The sequence below is a fragment of the Pteropus vampyrus genome, unplaced genomic scaffold (genome assembly GCF_000151845.1).
Source record: "Pteropus vampyrus isolate Shadow unplaced genomic scaffold, Pvam_2.0 Scaffold15, whole genome shotgun sequence".
In the NCBI taxonomy this organism is placed as follows: domain Eukaryota; kingdom Metazoa; phylum Chordata; class Mammalia; order Chiroptera; family Pteropodidae; genus Pteropus; species Pteropus vampyrus.
This window is the reverse complement of record NW_011888796.1, coordinates 8,681,191-8,708,986: the sequence shown is the minus strand read 5'-3', so window position 1 is coordinate 8,708,986 and position 27,796 is coordinate 8,681,191. Positions and strand designations below refer to the sequence as shown.

The 27,796-nt window shown below is 33.6% G+C and overlaps 2 protein-coding genes and 1 non-coding gene across 3 annotated transcripts in view; 2 read left to right on the top strand and 1 right to left on the bottom strand.

Moving 5' to 3' along the window:
* Positions 1–4,572, top strand: part of ACTR10 (actin related protein 10 homolog) — a 27,847-nt gene extending 23,275 nt beyond the window's left edge. Inside the window, exon 13 of the mRNA XM_011385007.2 lies at positions 2,832–4,572. Coding sequence (XP_011383309.1) covers positions 2,832–3,013 — 182 coding nt within the window. The 3' untranslated portion in view covers positions 3,014–4,572. The remainder of the gene's footprint in view (positions 1–2,831) is intronic.
* A 3,284-nt stretch (positions 4,573–7,856) lies between these two features.
* On the bottom strand, positions 7,857–7,929 carry TRNAK-CUU. Its single transcript has one exon. It is a non-coding gene; the product is annotated as a tRNA-Lys (tRNA).
* A 1,787-nt stretch (positions 7,930–9,716) lies between these two features.
* PSMA3 (proteasome subunit alpha 3) lies at positions 9,717–27,727 on the top strand. Its single transcript, XM_011384994.2, has 11 exons — positions 9,717–9,897; positions 11,422–11,504; positions 14,663–14,786; positions 17,395–17,496; positions 17,586–17,659; positions 19,961–20,033; positions 21,053–21,118; positions 24,075–24,121; positions 25,984–26,051; positions 27,136–27,200; positions 27,567–27,727. Exons 1-11 carry the CDS (start codon positions 9,877–9,879, stop codon positions 27,609–27,611), a joined length of 768 nt encoding a protein of 255 aa, XP_011383296.1. The 5' UTR covers positions 9,717–9,876; the 3' UTR covers positions 27,612–27,727.
* Positions 27,728–27,796: the final 69 nt, after the last annotated feature.

Genomic DNA, 27,796 nt, shown 5'->3' with positions numbered 1-27,796 from the left:
ATTTTCCTTATGTAAAAATAAGTTTCCTTTAATTTGAGAACAAACAAAAATGGAAAATGGGTATTTTATTAGGCAACTAATAATGTTTGCCATGTATAGTTTTTAAAAACAAAGAAATTATTTTGGGGAGAGGAATGTTGTTTGTGTTTAAATCTGTTGTATTACTACTGATCTGCTTGTTGAATCTTACTGACTTTTACAGAATTCTTATTTTCTGTTATTAGGTTTAAGGAGATATAACTGGACAAAATATATGTAAATCTATACATATTATAATAATAATTGTAGCTAATACTTAGGGAGTGCTTCCTATGTGCCAGACACTGTTTTATTAACTCATTGAATTCTCACTTCAACACCTGTAAGGCAGGTACTATTATTCTCTTTATTTACAAATGCAAACATGTGTTTTAATAATTATTCTACATTAACATAATACTTAAAATATGTCCATAGAAGTAATGGTATATTCTTCATCATATTATGTGATGCCAACAAAGCACTCTCTGCTTTTAATCTCATCAGAGATTCAGTTGTGGAAATTCTTTTTGAACAAGATAACGAAGAGAAATCAGTGGCCACTTTAATATTGGATTCCCTTATGCAGGTATTTTTATTTTGTAAAATGTTTAAATTTATGATTATAGCCCTTTAGAGAAAGTTTTTAAATGTTATTTTCTGTATTTTTATTTTAGCCATTGGTTACATTTTTTAGCTTTTAAATTTTATAGTTAGTATTACTTTGGCACTAAGATATGGTATCTACAGCATTTAAAACTAGGAGTAATAAGTACTATGGACATATCATGCATTTTTTCCATAGCAATGATACCAGATTTTAATTTTATACCTAATGTCGTTTGTAGTTTCATCAGATGCAGGTTTGTGTAGTATTGAATTTTAAATTCCATTGGGTATATGATAACATGTCTCTTTTGTTTAATGACTGTGGAATTATAGAGCTCCTTGGAAGATAGGGCTCCCCTCAGAGACTTTTCTGAAAAACGTAACATCAGTGAAGGACTTTAACATTCCTAATTCTTAGAACTGATGTGGAAACATAATTTTTCTAAGAATGTTATCTTCCCACTTGACAACTGTTCTGGATATAATACTATGAGGATAGCACCTTAGAAAAATTAAGTTTCCACGCTTTCCTCACTGAAAAAAGTATAAAAAGTTATTTCTTCTTATGTTGTTTGCTCAACTTAGTCATTCCATCCTGAAAATGAGAATACTCACATACTATCTCCATATGCCCTGTGGAATTTAAAATTCTGTACTATTAGATTTTAAAATCTTAAAGTTATATGAGTATCTGGCAATATTATCATGGTGGTTATATTTACTTCATGAAAAATTCCCTTGGTAAAGACACCTTGCAGTGGCCCCTTTTGTAATACAAATGATCACCTATTCAATTTGTAATGCGTAAGCTGTATATTTTCTTAAACCTAGTCAAGCATTATTTATACAGTTGTGGATAAATCCTTTTTTTCTTTCTCTTTAATAACAGTGCCCAATAGACACCAGGAAGCAACTAGCAGAGAACTTGGTAGTCATAGGTGGCACATCTATGTTGCCAGGATTTCTCCACAGATTACTTGCAGAAATAAGATATTTGGTAGAAAAACCAAAATATAGAAAAGCACTTGGCACCAAGACATTCCGAATTCATACTCCACCTGCAAAGGCTAATTGTGTGGCCTGGTTGGGAGGTAAGAATTTAGTTTTTAAAATTTAATGATTATATAGTAATTGGTTCCTGAATGGTGTAACTAATGGATATATTAGAATAGATGATTCAGTGTTCAAAATTGCCCACTTAATAAATAGAACTATTAACTTTCTTTGATCATTGACTTTTCCTTAAATTATTTTTCAGTATTACATATGTATTTGTCTTGGCATTTGCACTTTGATTTTTTAAAATAAACTTTGTCCAAGTAAAGTCACCCTCATAATAATGATAGTTGTGTACTTATTCCAGTGATGCTACCATTCCTTAAAACATTTGTCTTAATTCCTTTTAAAACTAGTTTGTAAGCCATATAAAAATTGATCTCTTTATAATTATACTTTATTTTTTGTCTGAGTTCATTGAATGTTTTAGAAAATGATAGTTTTATTGAAATAAGGAAATAGCCTAATAAAGAGACTACCTTAAAGAGAAAAGCAGTCATGGATGTGTATATTTGTATACACTCGGATATGTATTTAGTGATGCAGTTACAGCTAATAGGTATCAGGATCATTCAGAGAGAAAAACAAAGTATTGAGATTTAAATGGATGTTGTATTTCTAGTAAAGTAGAATTTTGTCAGAATGTATTTTGATCTAGGACAATGTATTTAGTTACTAAGTTATTTTTTAAAGGCTTTCTTGTGGGTCTTTACCAGGTCTTCAGCATAAATTCTTAGGGCATTATAATGATGCTTTTTGGGTTTTACAGTGCCATTTTTTTTATTGACTTATAATCTTAGAGCTGTAGCAAAGAAAACTAAGGTTATTACTTACTGTATTTACACAGAGTTGGAACTATTTCCACCACACTCTACCTCACTTGCTTTTAGAGACAGTAATACTTATCATTTTTACTATAATCTACTATAGGCTATTTAATTCAATGGGCTTTAACACAGGAGTTACAGCTTATCCTATTTAAATATAATCTATAGAACAGCTTAACTGGAATTAATTTGAAGAGTGTGAACATGCATTGTTGAATTTTACCTGTTCTCTTCTGTTATATAATGAAGTAGATACACGTGTACATAAAATTTTCTGGTAAAAGTTTTCATCTTAGCTATAAAAATATTTTTACCACACAGGAGCTATTTTTGGAGCACTGCAAGACATACTTGGGAGCCGTTCAGTCTCAAAGGAGTATTATAATCAGACAGGCCGTATTCCTGATTGGTGTTCTCTTAATAACCCACCTTTGGAAATGATGTTTGATGTCGGAAAAGCTCAGCCACCTCTGATGAAGAGAGCATTTTCCACTGAGAAATAAAAGTTTGAATAAAGTCAACTTTGCTTTATTTCAAATATCAGATCAATTACAAACAAATTGTACAAAGTATGTAGGATGCTGCTAGAGATGACTTTTGTGGAAGTAAAAGCATTTATGTAATTACTCTTCGCATTAATATTCTCTTGACTTTTCTCTTGTGTAGCTGATGCTTATGAAATTTGTTGTTATATCAAAATATAGTAACGCAATTTAGCTTTAGAACTTTGTTACACAGCTCATTTTTCAAAAAGAATAATAACATAATTCACATAATCTGTCCTGGGCATTAGAGACTCCATTAGTTTCATTATTTTCAGCAACTATTTCATTGAAAGAATAAGTAATATTACCATTACCAGTTATTTCAAATATTAACGTAGGCCTGTTTTTTAAAATCTTTTTGTTTTGGTGTTCATGTATCCATGTTATAATAATGTGCTTTTCCAGAAATGTAGTTGACTCTTTGGACTGAGAATGTTTGGTAGTATAGTTAAGCATTTGTTAAAGAACGTGTGGAAATGTACACTTTCTAACTCTACAGTTTCTTTTATGAACAAAACTACATTTTTAAGAAAAAAGGTATTTCATTTTTATGCAAAGATATTTCATTTTATGTTTTTTTATGCAACTGCTTTATGAACATCATAAAATCTTTCATCTTTTCATGTTTGCTTTTTATCTTCTCAGGGCAGAGATTCTTTGAAATATGTACTTGGTCATTGTTTAATTTTAATTTTTGTTTTTCTTCACTTGTTTTTAATGAACTACCTCTTATGAAATTTTGCTGGTTTCATTCTTTCTAGGTACCTTTGAAGATGGGAATAATACATATGAACACTCATTTCTGAAGACAGAGTAGGAATAGACATTTTCTGGACTATATATCCCAAGTCCATTCTTACGTATAGTTTAATAATTTCGATTGACCTTATCTGGATCCTTCCTAGTTTTGCCATATGCTTTGTGTATTAAAGATACTAATACCAACTAATACTCGAAAGAGCTTATTCCTGCCATTAAGAATAGGAAAGGATTGAATTTTTTATATTAGTGTGTTGTGCATGTTTTACTTTTTAAAATACTTCTAGCTCTATTTTGTCACCGTGTACTACTATTTTAGTGGCCCGGGTCTAAGACTCATTCAGTATATATTGACTGTCTGCTACGTACCTAGTGTAGTTTTAGATACCTTAATGGTACAACAGTAAGACATGAACTTTTATCCTTACGGGTTTCACAGGTCAGAAGTGGATGTGTACACAACCGATGATAAAACCCAGAATGTGATAGGTGCCATGAGGGGTATTAGTTGCTTGTTACCGGTGTAATTCTGACCAGGGAGTCAAGGAAAACTTCAGAGGAGCTTTTTGACCTTGTTCCTGAAGTATGAGTAGAATTTAATAATTGAGGATTAGTCTGGGCTACATGGATCGGATTTTCTACATAATATCTTAAAGCATTTGGCATTGAGATGAGGCACTGCTAATTATAATTTAGGATTAGATTATGAAGTACTTGAAAACAATGGTAAGCCAGTGAATAAAACTATGAAAGTTCAATTTTGCCACCCATTTTCCTAATACATTCTTTCTTAAAAGTAAGATTTCTCTGTCTTCTGTTCCTACCACTTGTCCACAGCACCCTTTCTCCCAAAGTAGTGATCTTTCTCATAACCACGTTAACTGTAACTGAGGCACTTAGAGTTTTCATCTTGTATTTGTTTCTATACAGGTTTTATCTTCCTTTCTGGACTATAAGCTCCATTAATAAACAAAGCCCCTTTATTTCTTAACTTTGAAACCTCCTAGTGGGGTTGCCAGGAATAGATGTACTATAAATTGTCAATTGTATGGATTTACTATTAACATTGTCTTTTTTTAAATAGTAAAAAATTTCTAAAATTCTAGTTTTTATCAAATTTGGATTATGAGAAGTTTTTTTTATCCTCGAATAAGAAATAGGATCTCTGACTGAAATAGAGCTTTATAGCTAGCTATAAGGTGGCAGATACATGGTGGCTGAGGTTGGCAAATGGAAGCCTCTATTAAGAGTTGAATTGTGTGCTCCAGAAAGATATGTTGAAGTCCTAACCCCCACTACATGTAAATGTGACCTTATTTGGAAATAGAGTCTTTGCAAATGTAATCAAATTAAGATGAGATCATTGGGGTGGGGCCTAATATGACTGCTGTCCTTTTAAGATGAAAATGCCATGTGCAACAGAGATACACAGGGATGTTAAAACTGAAGGAAAGATTGGAGTTATGCAGCTGCAAGCTAAGGAACATCCAAGGATTGTTGGTGACACCAGAAAGCTAAGAGAAGCATAGAACAGATTCTTTAAGAGAGCCTTTGAGAGCATGACTCTGTCCATGGCTTGATTTCAAACTTCTAGCCTCCTTATTCTTGAAACAAAAATTTTGGTAGTTTTTTGCTACCCAGTTTGTGGTACTTTGTTATGGCAGCTGTAGGAAACTAAGACACCCTTTTAAATTTACTGGTTCAACACATTTATTGAACATCTGCCAGATGTTAATTTAGGTGCTCGAGATACATCAGTGAGACAAAAATCTTGCCTTTGTGGACCTACATTCCAAGGGGGTAGGTAAGATTAAAGAGACATAATGTTACCTTCTATGGGAAAAATAGGGTAAAGTGGGTGGTGGTGTAGTTGCCAATCAGAATAGGATGGTTAGGGTTCGGCTCACTTCTTAGTGATTTAAAAAAAGACAAATCAGGCAAGTGTGATGTAATAAGGAATATATTTGGTCTCTACCTGGTTCCTAACTCAGAGTTCCTAAAACCCTTATGATTTCCTGAATGATAGGGGTACTAGGAGCATCTTATACAGCATTCCTAAATCCTTTGGAATTTCCTGGGTAATAGGAATGTCTTTTGTTGTAATGAGGCAACTTTTGGTGGGCTCCTGAGTAGCTTCATGATAAAGGCTAGTCACCAGAAAGACCAAGCCCTGATTAGAAGCTTAGAACTTTCAGCCCTACCCTATGTCATTCAGGGATAGGAGAGTCGCTAGAGACCGAGTTAATCTATCATACTACATGGTGAAGCCTTCAAAAAATCCCTAAACTACAGGTTTCAGAGAGCTTTCATGACAGTTAATGCATCCAGGTGTGCTAGGAGGTGGCATTCCAGAAGAGGGCATGGAAGCTCCTTATGCATTGCTTATCTTTGACTCTTCCTGAGTTATGTCCTTTATAATAAACTGGTAATAGTAAACCGTTTTCCTGAATTCTGTCAGCTGTTCTAGGAAATTATCAAAACTGAGGAGAGGGTTTGTGGGAAACTACGATTGACAGTCGATTTATAGTGGGTTAGTCAGAAGGGCTGAAAGCCTAGCGCTTGGGATTGGCATCTCACAGAACATCCACTTTAGACAAGTTGGTCACTCTCCAACTCAATACCAAACATCTTACTGAGTGGCTGTTACTTTACTAATTTCAGTTTTATCCTTCCTTTAGTCTGCTCTCCCTATAGATAAGATTTATTAGTCAAAGAATTGCCTTGGTCTTCTGAGAACACCCAGTCGTGAAGGAGCCCTCACTTCCTTGGACCCTCCCCAAAATTACTCGAAGCCCAAATCCTATAGTAGGTTCTTTGTATCACTCTCTTACTGAAACATCCCACAGTTCTCCCTTGCTACAATGAGTAATACATCAAAATTGTTCATCTATAAGTGATTTTTTGGTATGGCTGAGGGGTGTTGACATAGTTAAGAGGTGTGAGGAGAGGTATGGTGAAGGTAGGCGACTGGGTGACTTGCTCCAAAGGGGAACAGAGAAATAGAATGGTAGCGTGAATGGAAACAAATTTTTTGTTTTAAGATAGAAAAATAACAGCATGTTTGCACGTTAAAGAAAACAAGAAGAGAAAAATTGGTAGTTTAGTAGGAGGGAAGCTGGTGGATAACAGAGGTATAGGAACTAGTGCTTTAGATAAGGTTGGCGTTAGGTGGCTGCATGGATAGTTCACCTATGTGATCTGGTGATTGGGATCCTGGGACGTGCCTGGATGTGGTGGTACGGGTGTGTGTGGATGTTCTCTTTTTGAATAATTCAAAATTCTCAGTGAAGAAGGAAGAAGGCAAAAATCTCACCTTCTGCATATATTTAATTGCCCACCGAATTTCCACATTTCAGTTCGTGTTCCTGTTTCAGCCTCACCTTTACCAGAATATTAGCTTCCTCATAGCTATCCAATTGGATGGATAGATCCAAACGTAGTCCTAAGAACAATGGGAGAAAACTTGCTGTATATTCTATTCTGGTTGTACAGATCTGACACAGAAAGAAACATTTCTCAATATATATTCTCCACGGGATATTTCGCTACCTACACCCTATCCTAGGGCAAGCCCTACAATGAAGGTAAGAAAAAATAAAATAAAAAAGGAAGACACATTTTCTCCGAAATCCTCCAGCCTCCCCAGCTGCTTTTACATAGGATCTCTTAAATTTGGGAAAAAGCTGCCAAAATCGGGGATCATATTTTGTTTTGATAATAGCAAAATTGCCCTCTACCAGCAACTATGCATTTTAACACGGAAAACGAGTCTCAACTTTAAACAGTAGACTTTCAATTGCCTCTGCTTTTAATGAAGAAGTTAGGGAGTACAGAAAGGAAGAGGAACATGGGCTTTTAAGTGCGCAACCGTAGTTTGAGACTTGTTTACAAAATGAAGTCTTTTTTCCAAAGATCTGGTTAATATCAAAATTATTTAAATTAATGCGGTTTAAAGAACGCTCCTTAGTAATAATATTTCGGAAAAACCTTAAAATAAGATTCCTTCAGAGAACGAAAAAAAAAAAAAAAAAATCACTGTTTACGCCCAACGTGGGGCTCGAACCCACGACCCTGGGATTAAGAGTCCCATGCTCTACCGACTGAGCTAGCCGGGCGTCTGCGGAGTGGGGCTGTTTTTCTAGCCTTTGATGATTGTTCAGCTATATCAGGTTTCAACATTTTATCGTACTTAATTTCTATAGCGTGTATACCCATCCCTAAATCACTGAAAACATGCAAAAATTTATCATTACAAAGTCACTGAATATGCTCTGAAGTGTTTTAAAATACTGCCTAATTTGTTATCTTTAGAAAACACGAATGAAGGCTAGCCAGCTTCTATCAAATGGCATACTGGATTCCTACAATTTAGGGAGCAGATTAAAGAACATACAACCTAAGAGGTTAGCTACACTGAAGAACAGCAGAAGTTAGCTATTTTTCCTTTAATATAATTTAGTCAAGGAACGTTAAATTGAGGAAGGGGATTCTAGTTCGATGAAAATAAGGCCTCTCTGATCTACAGCCATACCACCCTGATAGTGCCTGGTCTCGTCTGATCTCCTAAGTTAGTACTTGGATGGGAGACCACCTAGGTATACCAGGTACTGTAGCCGTTAAAAAATAAATAATAATAATAATAAGGCCTCTTTTGGGTAACTGCCTGATATTTAAGAGATTGGATCCTCAGGGTAATTACCATCCAGCTCAAATGACAGAACCTGGGAGGAAAGGATTATAGACTCTTATGGTAAAGAATGTTAATTCTAAGAGGAAAAAAGAAAAACTGATTTTGATCAAATTATGACTAGCTGAGACAACTATTTCCCAAACTAAAGGAGCCTAGAGACATGACAATTTTGGATATTCTTTTGCTGCAACGGTATTATTGAGAGAATTGCCAAAATCTAAAAAAAAGCCTGTATATTTAAAAACAGTATGTTAATTTTCTGATTTCCATAATTATACAGTCAATACATAAAATGTTTCGAGGGAAACATACGCCTTAGTATTTAGCAGTTTAAGAAAATGCTAATAACAGTATAATCAGATTAAGTCCAAAGCACTACAAAATCTGGTCCCACGTCCACATCTCTAATTTCACTTCCTCTCACTCTCCTCTGCTCAATCACCATGACAGGCTACACTGAGCTTACGTTCCTATAACATTCCAAGTTCATATTCCGATAATGATCCAAAAAGTTCGGTTTAAATATCACCCATGCAGAAAGTCTAAGCACCTAAGCACCAGGCCTAAAATTCAAACCTCTGTTCTCTTCCACCTTATCACAAGGTCCAACTATTTTGCCTATTTACTCTTTGTTGGCTATTTCCTCTCATTGAATGTAAACTCCATGAGGGATGGAGTAATGTCTACTTCACCGTTTTATCACCAGTGTTTAGCAGAGTACTTGGGTCATATTAGAGCTCAATATATATCTTTAATTAGTCTAATCCTTAATTCTACGAAATAGTTATATTCTTTAAAAAAGTACTGCTTCTGTAAAATTCCTGAGGTCAAAGGCGAAACTCTTTGAGTGCAACTTCCTTCCTTGTAAGTATAGGTGGGTGAAGGAAATGCCCTTAAAATACTGGGTCAGAACCTGGCTGCCAAGTGTGGAGGGAGACCTCTCCTTTACCGCTTTCTCTGGTCTTGGTAAGAACATCCTTGCGCTTTGCTCTAAGAAAGAATAATGTAGCAAAATAAACAGATAATATTAAAGGTAAATCATTCCTAGGAAATGGAACGGAACAGGTCCTCAGACAATATAGCTCAAAACAGCTCAGCAACACTGAGTGCCGAAACCGAAGAGGTGAAACTCCCTTCCTTTTCCCAAACTCCACCTCCACTGCATCTGCCTATGAGCGTCGCCCGCCACGTTCCTCTCCTCCTTCTCCCACAATCCTCTGTTCACCGGGCTAAAGACTGGGAAACGAGCTACAGAGAAGGCTATTGGTTGAAAGAGCAGCCAATGAGAGAGCCTATTACTAGTTTGCGTGCTGTGGTGTAGGGGGTGCGCTTTAGGCCCTGAAGCGCTACGCGTTCTGCTGGTTTTATCAGCATGAGCTCAATCGGTACCGGGGTGAGTTCTTGTTTTTCCGTGCGATAGTCTAGTGTAAAGATTAGCGTTGAAGGGAAGTCGGACAAACCGCTTGGGGTATATCAGTTCTGGGTGCGCTGGGACTGCCTTCGGCCAAGTGGGCCGCTTCTAGTTGTCTGGCGAACGGCCGTCTTTCCTACGCTAATTTTTAGGCCTGAGTCTGCGGTGACGGTGACCTGAAGCTTTTAAGCTCTGGTGTAGCGGGTTTGGCGGCGCAGCGGTAATATTTGGAGCAGCTTTGGATTGCTGAGTCACTTTCTTCAGCATCTTAGGGAAACCGAAAGTAGAAACTCGTGGGGTCTGAAAGTCTATAAAGGGTTTGGGTGTCAGTCCCTCCTGAGAACCACTGAGGCAAGGCGTGTTGAGGTTCCAAGGTTTGAGACGCTGCTCTCCGTGGACAGCCTTTGCAGTTCCTAGGGTGCTGCTGACTCACGAGGCCTTCTCTATCGTCCCTTCGAGTGTAGTGATCCACAGTGTAGTGATCCTGGAAACCCTGTCGGGACAATAAAAAAAAATTATCTGATAAGCGAAATCTGAAAAATCCTTTCGTTTTTCCTTTGTCTCAGCTTTTCCTGTACAAATTCTTAATAGCACATTACCGTAAACATTGAAATGGTTAGCTAGAGACATAACCACTTCTGACTATGAACAGACAAGACTGTTGAGGATTTTGAAGTTGGACTTGTTAACTTGTTCGGTTTACTACCTTTGTTAAATGTACTGCATGTAAACAATCTTTTGCTTACTCCCCGTATGTATTTCTCCACATAGAAAATATAATTTTGTTTAGAAATAGTTATTGGTTGTTTGCACTAGAAGCATTGAATAATCGGTTTCTTAGCTCATCTATAGCTACAATTCACAAGATTTGATACTCAGCTTTAAACCCAAATACTAGTTTTTCGAGTTTGATAATAGGCAGCTTATGTTTGGAATGGTTTAATCCATTCGGTTATGAGATGCTAAGGTTATGTCATACTTTTTTAGTATTAGTAATTGCTTAATAATGCATGTTGTAGCAAATTGACTTTGCAACTACATTAAGAACACCTTCAATTGATAGTATTTCATTCTACAAACGTTTTAAAAATACTCGATGCTATAACCATGTGAGATATTTTGGTATTACAGTGGTAGAATTAAGGATCTCTGTTTAACAGATCAGGAAACTGAAACTAAGGAAGCACTATGGTTGAAGGCTTATCTCCTATTTTCATTTCTTCCAAGAACTGCTAATATAAAGACTTGTCTACTTGACATTTTTCTCCACTTGATGAATAGGCATTTTAAACTACATGCCCTAAATAGAGCTCTGAGTTTTCTCCTTCCCTTGCCATTTTGCATTTCTTATAATCTTTAATTTTCAGTGAATGGTCCAGTTCTAGTTGCTCAAATGAAAAAAATCTATGATTTCTGATGTGTAAGCCATTTAGAAAAAAAATATTCTAAGATTATTACTGCCAAAGATACATTATTTTAGGCTTACTGTTGCCTTTTTTCTCCTAGTATGACCTGTCAGCTTCCACATTCTCTCCTGATGGAAGAGTTTTTCAAGTTGAGTATGCGATGAAAGCTGTGGAAAATAGTAGGTAAGAAACATTATTTTACTTGAAATTGGCTTGTTTTAACCAGTTATTAAATAGCTCCTTTTCTTTATTTTTGGTAATTAGCCTTTGTTATGTTACTTTGCTGTAAAATAATATGTGACCTAAAATTTCAATTTATTAGTCATTTCCGTATCTCTTTTTAGGCCACATCTTTTCATTAGCCTCAGTCCTATATTTCCAGTTGATTCCAGGATTATCTACTTGGCCATTTTACATGGTCAAATATAGTGCATAAAACCAGATCCATTATCATTTTGCTAGCCCATTTCCCTTTTTCAAATTCTTGGGTTATATCATTGTTTTCCTTGGCCGTATATTGATTGTCTTAAGAGTCTAGCATATAAACTAATAGTTAGAAAACATTTAACCATTTAATTAAATAATTTGATTTCTTCCTGTATCGAAAGATGATAAATTCTTTTAAAGAAAAATTTAATCTTAGGAATTTAAGTCAAATATTTTTGAATCTCTGTTAAGTATAGGAACTACCTAAACAATTAATGACATATGTTAATACTTAAAAGCACTTTATTAAAATATGTATATCATGATCATAATTTTATAAAAGTATACCCCAGAAGGTAATATGCAAAAGTTTAAATTATAATCTTCCCCTTTAGCCTCATTGAGGAGTCAGAATATGAAAGGAAAATTGTACAATGTAACTATAAGGGCTAGATTGTTTAGAATAAAAATGTACATAAAATTTTGGTGTCAGGATCCTTTCAGTGAGGACCTCAAAGAGCATTTTTTATGTAGGCCCTAGGTTCTACCAACATTTACCATGACCCTAGAGAGCTCTTATTTATGCAGGTTATTGGTTCTGTCAATATTTAACCATGTTAGATTTTAAAACAAAATAATTCATTAAGAGTAATAATAAACACAACTGCATATTAACATTAATAATTTAACATTAAAAATGTTTAACATTGAAAATTTTTTAATGAAAAATAACTTTTCTAAAATGTAAAAAAATGTAGTGAGAAGAATGGTGTTGTAAATCTCAGTAGTTAATTGAAGCTTGGTAGAAGACAGATTCTCATGTCTGCTTCTGCTTTAATATGCTATTACTTTTACTAAAGCACGTGAAGCAAATCAGGCTTCATACAGATATGTAGTTGGAAAAATGAGTACTTTAATAGCCTTTTTGGATAATTATAGATGTTCTATGATTACACACCAAAACTAGACAAATGGTAATTTCTTAAAAGTTAGTTGCAATGTGGTATCTAAAAACTTAACAATAAACTTTTTCTTCTTTTAAATTAAAATCTGTTGGGCTGTCTTGCACTTTAGATGTTTTACCTATGCATGATTTGCAATATTATGAATTGGTCATTTGGAAATTGTTGGTTCACTGAGTTAGAACAAATCTTCCAAATCTGACATGCTTAGTTATAAACTGTCAGAAATATCACACTTGTTAATATTACCATCACTATGATCATAAAAGTTTGTAAGTATTAGGAAACAGACAAGCTCACATGGGTGAATATATTTTCTAAAATTCCAATTTATGCTTGAAAACATGAATTTTATCACTGGCAACAAAATACTGTCAGTTGTTTTCCTTGAAGTGACAATTTCACTTGTTCATTTTAGAAAAAAAAGAAAAAGTCTGCCAAATACTGAAGTTTAAATAACCAGTTTTACCAGTACTTGTTCCTTTAGGCTACCATCATATGTCGTTTTACAGCAAAAGTTGTTTGAGTACCTTCCACTTCAGTATGATAATAAAAAGATAAGAACTTAAGGGTTGTCATCTAATAAAATTAATTACTGCTTTATCAAGGATATTCTTAAACTAAAAGTGGCTATTTTTGAACTGTGAGAGCCTAGCAGTGAAAAATGTAATTAATAGTTTACTGCTACCATTTATTGTTACTGTATTGATTTGTGTTAAAGTGTCAGCAGTTTTACTCAGTGCTACTGTGCCATCAATGCAAACGACTACACAGTGGAAAAGGCAAATGATGTCTTTGTATTTTTATGAAAATAATTTTGACCTCATAGGCCCCTTAAAAGGATCTCATGGATTCCCAGGGGTTTCACAGACTACACTTTGAGGACTTTTAGTTCAGAATAAAGAACATTTTAGATTTTGAACAATGAGGATGATGATGACTTGGGATAATCAGGAAAGACTACCTGAGGCTATAGAGTTTAAGTTCAAATGAATTTGCAAGAGTTTGTAGTAATTTATTTAAATATGCAGTGGTGAGGAGGAAGTATATTCTAGCACCCGTGATAACCTCAATAAAGTCATAAAAGCAAAAACGAATGTAGGTGTTTGAGGGATGACAGTGAGGTTGAATTCAGTAGAACACAGGATTTATAATAGGAAATAAGCTAGATGGACTTGGCAGATTCTCAGGATTTTTGAAAGGTGGGCCAAGAAATTTAAACTTAAAAGGAGAGCCATTGAAGATACCTGAAGAATGGGGAAATTCTTTGCAAAATGTATATGTCGCTCCTCACTTTCTGGTTGTTTCTGATCAGAATTCCCTTTATTAAAAGAATTAGAAAAACAAAGTAATTAATGTATTTTCATCTTGAAATGGCAATGTATTTTCCTCCATATTTTACTTAAGAGGTTACTTTAAGATCTGTCGTTTTAAATTTGTACATAGCATATATTTTATTATATATACTTACTTATTATAAGCAATACATGGATGTTGCAGAAAAAGCAAACGAACAAAAGAAAGAAAAAGAATTATAATCTCTCCACCCAGATTAGTCACTGCTAACTTTTTAGTTTGGGTATAGCCTTTTTTTCTGTGCATATTGTGAACCATTTTTAATGGACAATAGTTTAGTCAACATTTGTTAAAATACAGCTATCATATGGCAGGCACTGTGCCATTTTGCACATATTTTGTTGGCATCTTTTTTTCACTTATGTATTAAATCTTTTTATGTGATAATATGGTAGATATTTTTTGTTGGTCATACGTTCATTTACATGGATCTAATTTACCAGACTTTAGGATGTTTCCCCTTTCTACTTTTCAAATGTATTTGTTTAAAAATACTTGACATGCTTTAAAAAAGTAAGTGCTACCTATTTTTGTCTTTTTAAAACTTGTTTATAAAGTTTATTTTCATTTAAAAAATTTATCTTCTCTTTGTTTCAGTACAGCTATTGGAATCAGATGTAAAGACGGTGTTGTCTTTGGGGTAGAAAAATTAGTCCTTTCTAAACTTTATGAAGAAGGTTCCAACAAACGACTTTTTAATGTTGATCGGCATGTTGGAATGGTAAGGTTACATTTAAAAATGTTTTTTTTTTTTGCCTTGTCTAATTTCTTGTGGTGTAATTAATTGGTATATATTAAAATGTGATTATAAGAACCCATTTATTACTTTAGCATTGAGGCAGAAACATATCAGAGAGCAGCCATAGAAGTAATGACAGCATTACTGGTTTGTGAACAGTTTACTATCTAAAAGAAAGGTAGCATTCTCATAACCTGATTGGAGATAGTTATGAAAACCAAGTTGCCTTAAGAAAAGGAAGAGGGCAGAGCGGTGCGTATATAGAAAAGAAGTCTTGGCAGCACACATTACCAGTGAAGGCAAATGCTTGAGACCGAAGTATCTTTAGCTTTTTGTATCCCTTGTGGGGATCACTGTCATACTGAAGATATTAATAGAAGATACCTTTATAATAAGGTGGAGCACCAGGAAAGATGGTTAATGAAAAGGAAAATGAACTTATACATTTTAATAGCTTCATAGGCACCACTGTATTTATTTCATGCGGCTGGTATCTTGAATGACTGCTTTGCACAATTACACGCCACCTTTACATTACTGGTGTACACTGAAGTTATCCTATATGGATGTCAGACTCTTCAGTAAGAACATCAATCTAAAGAGGAAGTGATTGTAACCCTGCTTACTGAAAAGCATAGGAAAAAGAGAAAACCGTGTGCAGTGTACTATGCTGGAGGTTCTTTACATAGTGTTGGTTAATCTTGACAACCCAGTGGAATTAATATTAATCCCATTTTTACAAATGAGAAAACAGACACACAGCTGGTAAAGATACAAATTGGGATTCAAACTTGGATTTGAATGGCCTACATGTTAATGTAGAACCCATTCTGAGATCTTATAGGACCCAGTCATTCTTTGGTTAGCTTTGGTGTTTCTATTACACACAAATACAAAAAAGGACTGGTAAAATATAACCAGGAAACTGCAAAGCTACAGATGAAGATTTTCTTTTGCTTTTTCAGTGATTATTTTTTCTGAACATATTTTCTCTCCTGAACAAATTTATTATTGCCAGTGAAACTGATATGTTTTGATGAAACTTGCCAGACTGTAACCTAGCTGATAGGAGGTGAACTAGAGAATTATGCATTTTTTCAGCTAGTAAAAACACTTTAGGTAGGTGTATTTTGAAAAAAATTATGAGCTTATAGGCACTTTAGTGATAGAAAAATTGTCCTAAAATACTCAGATTTGTCTCATTTATTATTTAAAGTCAGGAAACTGGATGGCATTCCTTATAACCAGAAATTGGCAAAACATTACACATTGAAGAGGGTTGGAAACAATTGATTAATGTTTTGTTTCCACAATTGTCATCTTCAAGTGATTTGAGAATTCCTGGACTTCACAATAAACTTTCTCCAAGCAATAGAAGATTTAAATGGTGAAATTGTTCTAGTTTCCTCACCTGTTAAACTAGAGTGGTAACAGTGCCTACCTCATAGAGTTGTTGCAAGGTTAAGAATTATGTAAAATGCTTAGCATGTAATTAATGAGTGTATAGTATGTGGTAGGAATTTCATCATTGTTACTCTTAGTTGGTAGCAGTAGGAAAAAAGGCTATTAAAAATTCTGATATCTCTTTTAAAATTTTGCAAATCTCTTAAGCAAGTGGTTCCCAGGCTTTCTTGGTTCCTAGTACCTATTTCAGTAATTCTTTTTTCTTGCTTCCTTGGGCCAAAAGAAATACCCAGTGGTTCTATTTGTTATTTATTTAGGTCCAAACAACTTAGTGTCTATGTCCTAAAAACTTAGTAGCTGTAATAAAAATAATAAAAAAAAAATACACAGAGTGAAAACAAAGTATTTTTATTTTTAAATAACCACAGTTATTAATTTGCCCTGCATAACTTCTTAAACTTTGGAATCAGATTATATGCCGCCCCTTTCATTTTCTTCTCTACATTGATTTTTGCTTAGTATTTATTTTTTATAACAGGAACCCAGCTTTTCAGTGATGTCATGGTATTGAAAGGAATGTAGAACGATTTAATATAGAAACTGAACTGCATCGACAAGAGTTTCCCCCAAATGTTATGCCCCACAACTTTGAGTTCACTACAATGTCCTAGGATATCTCAGTATGTAGTTTGGTAAGTGCAGTTCTAAGCCTTCAATCTTGGAAGATACGTGGTTTGTCATTGCAATTTATTAGTCAGTAGGCTGAAAGAGATTTGAGGTTACACCATTTAGACCAAAACTTTAAATAACTTTTGAACACAGAACTGCTTTAAATAAAGATCAGTGCTTACCAAGACCAATAGTTTTATTCTTTTTTGTTGTTTTATTCTTTATAATAAAGTGGTAAGTGGAGAGATGTGGAGAATTAATTATATAAATATCTCTTCTGAATGTGATCATTGGACAAAGCAATGAAGTCATAGTTGGTAAATTTCAAAATTGTAATCCCATACCTAAGCATTAAAATCTGAGAATGCCTTATAAAATTAAGCCCCCCCGCCCCCCAAAACACCTTATTGCTAATGGTGGTGCTTGTCAAAAAATATTAAATAAGCCTACAGTAATTACATACATTCCTTGATTTACAATAGGTATATCTATTAAGTTGGTACTTATTTTCTTTCAGGCAGTAGCAGGTTTGCTGGCAGATGCTCGTTCTTTAGCTGACATTGCAAGAGAAGAAGCTTCCAACTTCAGATCTAACTTTGGCTATAACATTCCACTAAAAGTAAGTTGACAACATGTTGAGGAGCCTTTTGAACAGTAATAGAAGTTTGTTAATAAGCTATTCTGTTTTCCTCTCCCCCCTCCCCATAGCATCTTGCAGACAGAGTGGCCATGTATGTACATGCATATACACTCTACAGTGCTGTTAGACCTTTTGGCTGCAGGTATGAAATTTTTGAGATATTCAGTGAAATGTGTACTATAAGTATGTTTTCTCTAGTATTGTAGCCTTTTATACACTTAAAAATATGAATTATTACTAAGAAGTATTAGAGAAATGATTAAATAAAACTGTACATAAAAACTTTGAATTGTGAAAAACATACAGATTTAAACTGATGATAAAACATAGAACTCATAGTAATAATTTTAATCTGATTATGATAAATTCTCTGGAGGATGGTGGTCTGGTCTAAAGGTATAAATTTCCAGTTATAAGATAAATAAGTAGTTAGGGATGTAATGTACAACATGACAAGTATAGTTAACACTGCTGTATGATAACACTACTTTATGATAAAGTTAAGAGAGTAGATACTAAGAGTTTCCATCACAGGAGACATTTTTTTTTTTTTAAATTGTATTTATATGAGATGATGGGTGTTAACTAAAATTACTGTGTTAAACATTTTACAATATATATAAATCAAACCCTCATGTTGTACATGTAAAACTTATACAAATATATGTCAATTATTTCTTAGTAAAACTGGAAAAAAAAATTCTCTGGTGTTAGACCCTGACATTCTCAGGAAACTACAGACTGGTAATTCTTGTTTTCATTTTTAGGTAGCCAACTATACTGACACCTCAGTTTTCTTATTAATTTCCATCTGTATACTTTTAGCATACTTTTAGCTCTTAAATGGTAGTTTTTCAGTAATGAATCCATGCAAAATTACATTTCAAGTTCCTGTTAGTTTTTTATTGTTAAGGTGAAATGTTGGTATTTTTATTTTTGGAGAAAACCTGAATTCAGTTGCATCAAGACCTGGAAACATGTAAACATTCAAATATGGCTTCTCAGAAGAGTTCTGTCCTGACTATAGATTTTCCTTAAATAAAAAGATATGTCTAGTTTATAACATTAAAAAAATCAGTCATGTTTAGTCATAATAAAACATTTATTTTTTATTAACATCTGAGTGCATGCCTCTGTTAAAGATTGTAGGAAGTTTATTAGCTGTAGTTCTACCTTTTAGTTGCTTATACTCATCATTTAAATTACTAAAGACAGATTAGCGAAAACCTGAGTTTTATTCTACTGGCAGTAGGTTAGACATGTGGATATTTTTTATATCAGTTCTTAAGTCTCACTTAAATTACATTATGAAACACTTTCGGACTTCAGAGAATACCTTTCTTTTTAACATATCAGCTGAGCTCTGAATTCATCAGTTCTGTTTTTAAAGGAGAATAGTGGAGAGAAAACTTTTTCATAAACATTTATTGAGCATACACTATGAGTCAATCATAGATGGGGGGCACAAAGATGAGTAATTTTAGAGGTGATAAAATAAAGGCATGTTTGTACTAAGTATAGTGGGGCATTTTTTAGGGAACTGCCTCTCCGGAGAGTTGGCAAGGAAAGTATGTGTGAGGTGTAGGGGAACTGATGAGGGTATTTAAAGCAAGGGGACTGGAATGAAACTACATGGGCATTTCAGGTAATGCAACGGTAGTCAAGTATACTTGGTGTATAGACTATAAGGTTTATGTGATATCAAAGCTGTGGGAAGGGGCCAGATCATACAGAAGTCTGCGCCATACTAAGGAAACGCTGAAGGATGTTAAAATGATGATAGTTATATATTCTGAAAATTCCATGGCCAAGTGGAAGATGAAAGAGAATGACATTAAGGGTGGGAACTGGACAGTGGCTGTTACGGTATTTTGTACATGAAATGATATATAAGATAGGGCTGATTTCTACTTCTAAGGGAAAGAAAATGTCAGTTTCAGAAAAAATCAGTAGTTCATATGATTATTTAATAGACTTTTTAATTTGTTGAGCATATAAAAATGCATTGAAACAGTCTGTTTTATTATAGGAAAAAAACTGGAGGAATATGAGGAATAGTAGCCAAAAAAGAATGATGGGTGGAGCAAGAGTTTGAGGTAGATTCAGTGTACTGACATCAGGAATTTTGTCATCTTGGCTTAGTCTGTGCCTTTACTTATTGGGCCCTCTCATTAGTTTTCCATCTATCATTATTCCTTTGCCTACAGTGTTATCCTCCCAGGAAAGTTTCATCAGAAAGTTTAATGCTAAATGAACAAAGCCACATGCATTTTGAATGATTTAAAGAATGTACTAGTTTTTGTTGAAACTACCTTTAAAAATGTTGAATGAGTTATATGTATATTAGTGGTTTATTACAGAAAGTGTAATTGCATTTTTATTACTGTTTTAAAAATACTTTTATGGTATTAAGAACTGTGATTTAAACTTTACTTTTATGCAGTTTCATGTTAGGATCTTACAGTGTGAATGACGGTGCACAACTCTACATGATTGACCCATCAGGTGTTTCATATGTGAGTAATTTTGAATCATATGAAATTCTATTTCTAGTTTAATGATACCTTACTAGCACTTAAATCATATATTGGATTATATGAAGGTTCTTTGAAAGTCGTTCAAGGAAAGCAACTTTTTGTTTATCATTAATAACAATAACCTGTGGATATGAGGCAGAGGAAAAATTAGTGGCTGTCATTATGCTGTTTATTGAAACCGCACAGTGAACATAACATTTGTGAATACGTGATATTTTCTTTATTACTATATTAGCAATGTCTTAAAACTGGGTATCTTTTTTTTTAAAAAGGATTTTATTTTTTTAGGTGAGGCAACTCTTGGTTGACTTCACAGATGGTAGGGACCTTGTCAGCTTACAATACCTTATTTTTTAAATTTTTTACACCTACAGCACCTGGTCTTCCTAGGTGATCTCCCATCTAAGTACTAACCAGGCCCGACCCTGCTTAGCTTCCGAGATTAGACGGGATCGGGCCTGTTCAGGGTTCTTTTTAAAAATGATTTTAAATGGAATTTCTTGGGCTTTTTCTAATTACCTTTTCTTACTTATCTTGTGAGATTTTTATGGTTTTTACTAATTAAAAAAATGAAGGCTTTACATTTTGTCATGTACAAGTATAAATGGGCATCCTTAATTTAAAAAATAACCTTTATAATATAAATAATGATGGTTTAATAGTATAGAACTCATAGGAATATTTCTCAGAAATAAGTTCATTTTCATTGTTACAATGCTAAAAAGTTTTTTCATTCTTACCCTCAAAAATGTCTGTAGTTCATGAAGCATATTTGTTTTTCTTTGGATATATCCAGATTATTTTAGAATTGTTTGGTATTTTAATTTTTTTGAGCCCCTTTCTGTTCATTAAAATGTGTTTGACTGTATTTCTCCATAGTGGATTTTGAAAGTCATTTAACATCCTTTCATTAACCTTTAAATAGAAATAGTCATTAATGTTTTATGATAGTATGTTAATTGAATAATAAGTATTTTTGGTGTATTCTTTTTAAATAGGGTTATTGGGGCTGTGCTATCGGCAAAGCCAGGCAAGCTGCAAAGACAGAAATAGAAAAGCTTCAGGTAATATATACTTAATGCTTGAATTTCTGCTATAACGTTATCTTCATGTAGTGAAGTTTTATCACCACAAATTAAACTTTTTATTCCAAGGATACAGTGTCGTTCATTGTTTCCAGCGGAGCTTACTATAGTTGTTAAGTGGTTGAATAGGAAAGGTGGTAACATATTACCTACATAGTTGTGTCATGGATCCCTTTGATTTTGATGGCAGCCTATTATATAAAAGTCTTTACTCCAGAAAAGTACAAGTTACCATGTAATTTCACAGAATCCTTGCAGCCCATTCACGGAGCCCTGTGAGCCTTAGGTTGAGAATTTGGGTGTTTTATATCATTTCTTCCTTCTCTGGAACACAGCTTTGGTCTGTAGAAGTCTTACATGAAGAGTCTGACTACTCCAGTGCTTCTCTTTCTTTGTTCCTGCCTATATAAAGTCATGAAAGAAACCCTTTCCTGTTCCAATTACCTACTTTTTCTTTGCCTCAAAGCCAGAAATTCAGCTATTAGTGTAAAAAAGTTTTTTTTAAAAGTTTACTGGTTTTCTTTTTGTCCAAATTGATCAACTTAATTTTCAGAGTTATCTACGAACTCCTTATTGCTTATCAGAAACTTTCCTAAAAGGTAGGCATATGATTTATTGGTATTTTGGTACATTACAGTGAGAAAAAAATTCACATAATTTATGCTGTACTGGAACTATGCTCAGTTGCTCATTCAGCTTATTAAGGCCGGGCTCTATAACTCATCTTTTTAAGTGCTTGGAATTTAATGCCAAGTTCTAGAGCTTTAAAGCTAATACATATTTTTTGTTTTAATAAAATTGACAAAAGGACCTAAGATATATCCCTTAACCCAGGCACAACCCTAGGTTAAACATACTGGCTCGAATCGTAGAATTATGTTGGTTATGAACAGTTCATGGACCTCATGACTTAGATCAGTGTTCTTTCCCCCCACACACACTTCCTGGTGCAGCACTAATTTCCTTCTACTCTTTTCCCTTTTGCTTTCATCTTTCTTTAGTACTATGTAGAAATTTGAAAATAGAGGATTTAGAGCAATCAAGTGTCCTTTTGATTTTCTTAGGTTAAATCCTAGTGAAGAATGGCAATACCAACAAATCCTAGCTAGGAATTAAGAAAGATTACTTCTGTGAAGAATATGTGTACCTAAATAACAAAAACATGCCTTAAATTAGGTCAACAAAGTATGGCACGTCTGGTTTCACACTGAAACAGAATTTTAGTTGGAAGAGACCAAAGATTATATGAACCACAAAGTCTAAAACATTTACTATTTAGCCCTTTAAAGAGTTTGCGAACTACTGCTCTAGCCTGTTTTTCTTCTGACATTGTTTGCTAAAAATCTTTTATGAAATAAAAACTTCATCAACATATGTAAGAATATATTTGCCACTTAAAATGTGCCTTTTCACATTTGCTTGTGTTTGCCTTTGTGAGATAACGTTTACTAAATGTAAAACTTAACCCATAAGGTCAAAAGTATGAAGATTGGTATTCCTTTCCTTCACTTCACCCCAATTTAACATGAAAAAATATAAACACAGAAAAGGTATGAATAGTACAAAAATATCAGCATCTAAATCATATTTTCCAATATTTTATCCATTTGTATGCTTTTTTCTGAACTATTTGAAACAAAAATGGCCAACATCACATTGCATCCTTAAATGCCTTAGCACTTTCATCTGTTAGAATACCATTACCACACCCAAAATATCATCTGATATTCAGCCCAAAATCAGTGCCTCAGTAATTTCAGCAGTGTCATTTGTAGCTGTTTCTCAAACCATGATATAATTAAGGTTCACACACTGAATTTCTTATATCTCTTCTAATTTGTGTTCCCCACCCCCAGTATTTTTTTTGAAAAGCCCACGCCAATTACTTTTGTAGTTGGTCCCACATACTTGATTTATTTCCTAACAAGACTGGTATTCTTAAATTTAAAATTATGATTTGTTGTTGCTGCTTCCTCATGTGGCTGTACAGGCAGAGCATAAGGATTTTTAAATTAAAAAACACCAAAAATAAAATATTAATGAACCTAGAGGGGTAAAGTAATTGAATTACCTCAAGTCTGGACTGCTTTTTGAATACCCTTCATCTTTCACCATCTTCCATCTTCCCCAACACAGTTAGAATATAAATGGCAGTTTGCTCAAATGTTTTTTTTATCTTGCCATTTATGCTCAGAAACCCATTTGCCTTAATAAAATCTTGTGCTGGTTATTTCTACTACCAATATATATACAAACTGTTGGGTAACAAAGGCTATTTTTTTTATTCTGATTCCCAAGTGGAATGCTAACTGCTTCTAATACATTAGAACAGGATTTTGGCTTCCCAATTTTGCCTTGTGCTTTTCATTATCTTCCTCAAAATCAAACCAAATCCAACTGTGTTCTAAGAACCCATTCAAATCTTTTTTCAAAGCTTTCCCTAACATTTTGCATTTGTCTTGAAGTTTGTCTTTAATTGAATTCCACAATGGAAAACTTATCTTATTCATCTCTCTCTATCTTGTATATAGTAGGTATTCTATATACCTACTATAGGTATTTTATTGTTTGTATTTTATTATCCTAAATTGGCAATAAAAAAAAAAATTTCTACAGTCTTTTAAACATGAGAGTCTGCCTGTGAATCAATGGGAACAGTCTGGATTGTAATAAATTTTAATACTTATCACAAAATTAGTGGTACCCAAGGACTGTCCAGAATATTTTGGCATAATAATTTAAAAACATTAAAGTGTGAATCAAGAAACTTAGGTTCTGGTCTTTTGGGATTTCAGGTTATTTTCCTTGGTTTTATATTTGAGACTTTCTCAAGAGTGTGGGTTATTGATATAGGTCATGAAAAGAATCTGAAAATAGTTACAAGTGGAAAGTGGTGTTCTTGTGACTCATAACAATGTGTATTTTATTTTTGTAGATGAAAGAAATGACCTGCCGTGATGTTGTTAAAGAAGTTGCAAAAATGTAAGTTGAAATTTTCCTTACCATTGACAAAAATATTTCACTGTGCCTTAATTCTATGAGGCTGTTTTGTTTGAAGATAACTTAGTATATAATTAAAGAAGAGAATATCCATAGCAAGTGACCATTAGTGTGGGCTGGGAAAAAAAATAGCTTTTAACAAAATAAAGTGTTTAGGTGACAGAATTCAAGTCTAGGAGGATACAGTGGACCTCTAAAAGCTTCATTTCATAGTTGCCAACTTCCCAAATCTTAGAAGTCTCAATAATCTTAATTTAAGATTATTTAAAAAACTTTATTTTTTATTTTACAGCTAATTATTTCTATACATGATCCATGAAGCTGGCTCATATACATAATCTGTTTCTTTAGGCAAGATATGTTAATCATAACAGTTCTTACAAGATGAGAAGAGCAGTATTCAAAACCTTTAAATACAGTTTAAGAAAGCCTGAAGTGGTTCATATTATAGGTACATAGAGTGGAATGCTATATGAGTTAATAGTAGGCAACAACAAAGCCAGTAAACCTGAGTGTCATTGCTTCAAAATTCATGATTCTTCAAAATTCATTTAGTATTTCAAAAATTCCAATAAAGTGCTGGTTTTGCAGTCATCTTTTCAGATTTGAAAGTAATAAATATAATTCAGAGAATTCATAGCACCTTTGTTTCACATTGGACTGCATGAACATGGTCCGTCTAGTCAGCAAGTTTTGCAAGTGCCTTCAGGTTTTACATCTAATCATACATGCAAGGAAAAAAAGTCCTAGAGAGCTCTATTATATAATAAGTAGTATACTTAATGGTACTCTTAATTTCTTTTAAACTGAATTTTTTTAAAACAAAATATATACAATCTCAAAGAGTTTTTAAAGTCTTAATTGTCCACAACTCCTGCTTTTGCCACTCTGTCATCACCACCTTTGTATACCATGAGACCCTTTCCAGTTATGAGGCAGAACCCATTTTACAAATGTCAGTTAATAATAACTTGAGGAACACTAGTATACAGTAGAATTGCTTAAAAAGAAAGTAAATAATTCTCATTGAATTGACAGTAGTCTAACATGATAAACTCAATTTCTTTCACTGAGAAATGCTTCCGGAAATCAGCCTTCACCACACCTTTTATGTTTAGGTGTAGCAGTAGACATGAGTTAGTTCCATGTAGAAAAGCCATCCCTTCATCATTTAATAAATCGAACACTGTGTATATTTTACTTAGTTTCCGAAAATTAAGGCGATTTCTCATATTATCACAGGCTTTAGGAATACCCTCCAAAAGTAAGATGTGTAAGATGGTGGAAAGTATAATAGGAAAGCCATGCTCTATACTTAATTTTTTGATACTTCAATATGTTGTATGACAGTGCCTACTTGTTTGCTGCAGTTTGGCATGTATCATTTAAAGGCCAGAAGGGCATACAGTTCTTAAAAAAATGTACTAGGGTTTAAAAAGATTCCTGCCAAGAAGTTGCAGATAAATAATAATTGCAAACTAAAAAATTAATTTGTTTTAAAAATAATCAGTTAATGATAGAGAAAACATGATCGCTTTTTCCCATTGAAATCTGTGTTCTTTATGAGGTATCTTTTTGAATTATGCCTCGAAAACAGTGTCTCAAAATAAACAAATGGGTTGTAAAAGTATATTGAACCATTTGTAGTGTTTAATTTTATATTAATCCTTTTGTGATTTGCCTTTTTCCAGTGTTCATAAATATAAACTATGTATAATGTATATAATGTATAATTTTATATTGATACTAGGGATGGATGTTCTAATTTGTGCTGAAGGGGTGCATGAACTACAGTGTTTGTAGATGACCAAATGGTTGTTTTAATTTTCTCTTTTCTGTTCTAGAATTTACATAGTACACGATGAAGTTAAGGATAAAGCTTTTGAACTAGAGCTCAGCTGGGTTGGAGAAAGTAAGTTACTTTTGTCCATTTATTTGCTCTAGGAGTCATCTGTACCAAACCTAAATTACTACTGGGTGCCTTTTTAATTTTTAAAATAATGTTAGTGACATACACATATAGAAAAGTACACAAATAACAAATGATAAATGATCACAATATGGATGTACTCCTGTAACCACTGCTCTGGTCAACAAGTAGACCAGTCTTGATCACCCCCTAAAGGCCTCCTTGAAATTAGTCCTTACCTTCTCCCCAAAAGTAACCACTATCCTGAATTCTGAATTCTAACATGATAGTTTTGCCTGCTAAAGTTTATGTAAATGGAATTATACAATATGTATTCTTTTGTCCCTGACTTTTTCAACAAATTAATATATGTTGCTTTGTATTTTAAATAGTATTTGTTCATTTGCCTTGCTATATAGTGTTCTGTTGTCTAAATATACCACAATTCATCCATCTCCGATTGGGCTTTTTCCTTTTTAAAAAAAAAAAAAAAATGTAAATAATGCAACTGTGGACATCATGCATAATTATTATGGTACACTTGTGTAGTGTTTCTGTTGGAAGTGTACGTAAGAGTGGAATTGCTGGGTCATGAAATATTCGTATGTTCAGCTGCAGTGGGGGTGGCCAAAATGCACCTGACCATGGAACAAAGAAAGCCAGAACCAACCAAGTAATCTTTTCGAAGGAAAGTTCTGCTTAATAATTGACTGAAGTTGTGAATAGTTCATTTAATGTTTTAAGATATTACTGAGAATGCACCAGTTTTTCTTTCTAGCGTGGTAACCATAGCACTTCAAGGCCAGTTTAATTTTTTTTAAATCATGCTGTATATTAGTGAATACCTGGGATTTATCACAGCATCTAGATAACATAGCATAATTTAGCCTTCGTATCCATAAGAGCTAAATTTGGGCAGATCTAATCATTTATGTGGAGAAAACATAAAAATGAGTCAAAGTATCTTGTATTACTCAAAGTACAACTTTACAACATTAACATAGATGGACCATACCTGTGAATTGGGTAGATTGCATAATATAGTCCTCGTGTTTAATTCATTTTAAATATACGGCTTAATTTCTAGTAACTAAAGGAAGACATGAAATTGTTCCAAAAGATATAAGGGAAGAAGCTGAAAAATACGCTAAGGTAAGACACCACACGAAAAATCCATGTAAGTAAGTGTTGAATAATAAAGGAACTTGGTTTGATTTCTGTTAAATAAATAGAGTTGAGTTGAACTAAGGATAGAAATTTTCTGGGTTATCCTCAATGGAGATAAAGTTGCCCTGGTTCCAAAACTGTGTGAAAATGGATAGGGATTTTCAGGACATTTAATGCATTCATACTGTATGTGTGCTCTAAAGAATACAGTCAATTGTTAAAGCAAGGTACATTTAATTATCATTTTCTTTACTTGGGTATCTTATTATAAACCACTGTTCATTAAGCGGTTAGATTCAGGTTGTTGTAATATTAAAAATTTGATTTTAAACACTGTTTTTCTCTTAACAGGAATCTTTGAAGGAAGAAGATGAATCAGATGATGACAATATGTAACACTTCTGTAGCTGTTTTAAATTTCTATTATAGTTCCCATGTAACTATTTAGCCCTGTGGATTATTACATACCTACTGACCAATTTTCATTAAAATTTTGTCTTGTAATGACTTAAGTTTGGTTACTATCTGCTTGACAAAATTGGTGGAGGTAATTAAGCACATATTTACTCAGCATAAAAATG

Coding starts and splice junctions, on each gene's coding strand:
- PSMA3 (XM_011384994.2), top strand. CDS start 9,877: ATGAGCTCAATCGGTACCGGG. Junction 11,505..14,662: donor AAAGCTGTGGAAAATAGTAG/GTAAGAAACATT, acceptor TCTTTGTTTCAG/TACAGCTATTGGAATCAGAT. Junction 21,119..24,074: donor CAGAAATAGAAAAGCTTCAG/GTAATATATACT, acceptor TTATTTTTGTAG/ATGAAAGAAATGACCTGCCG.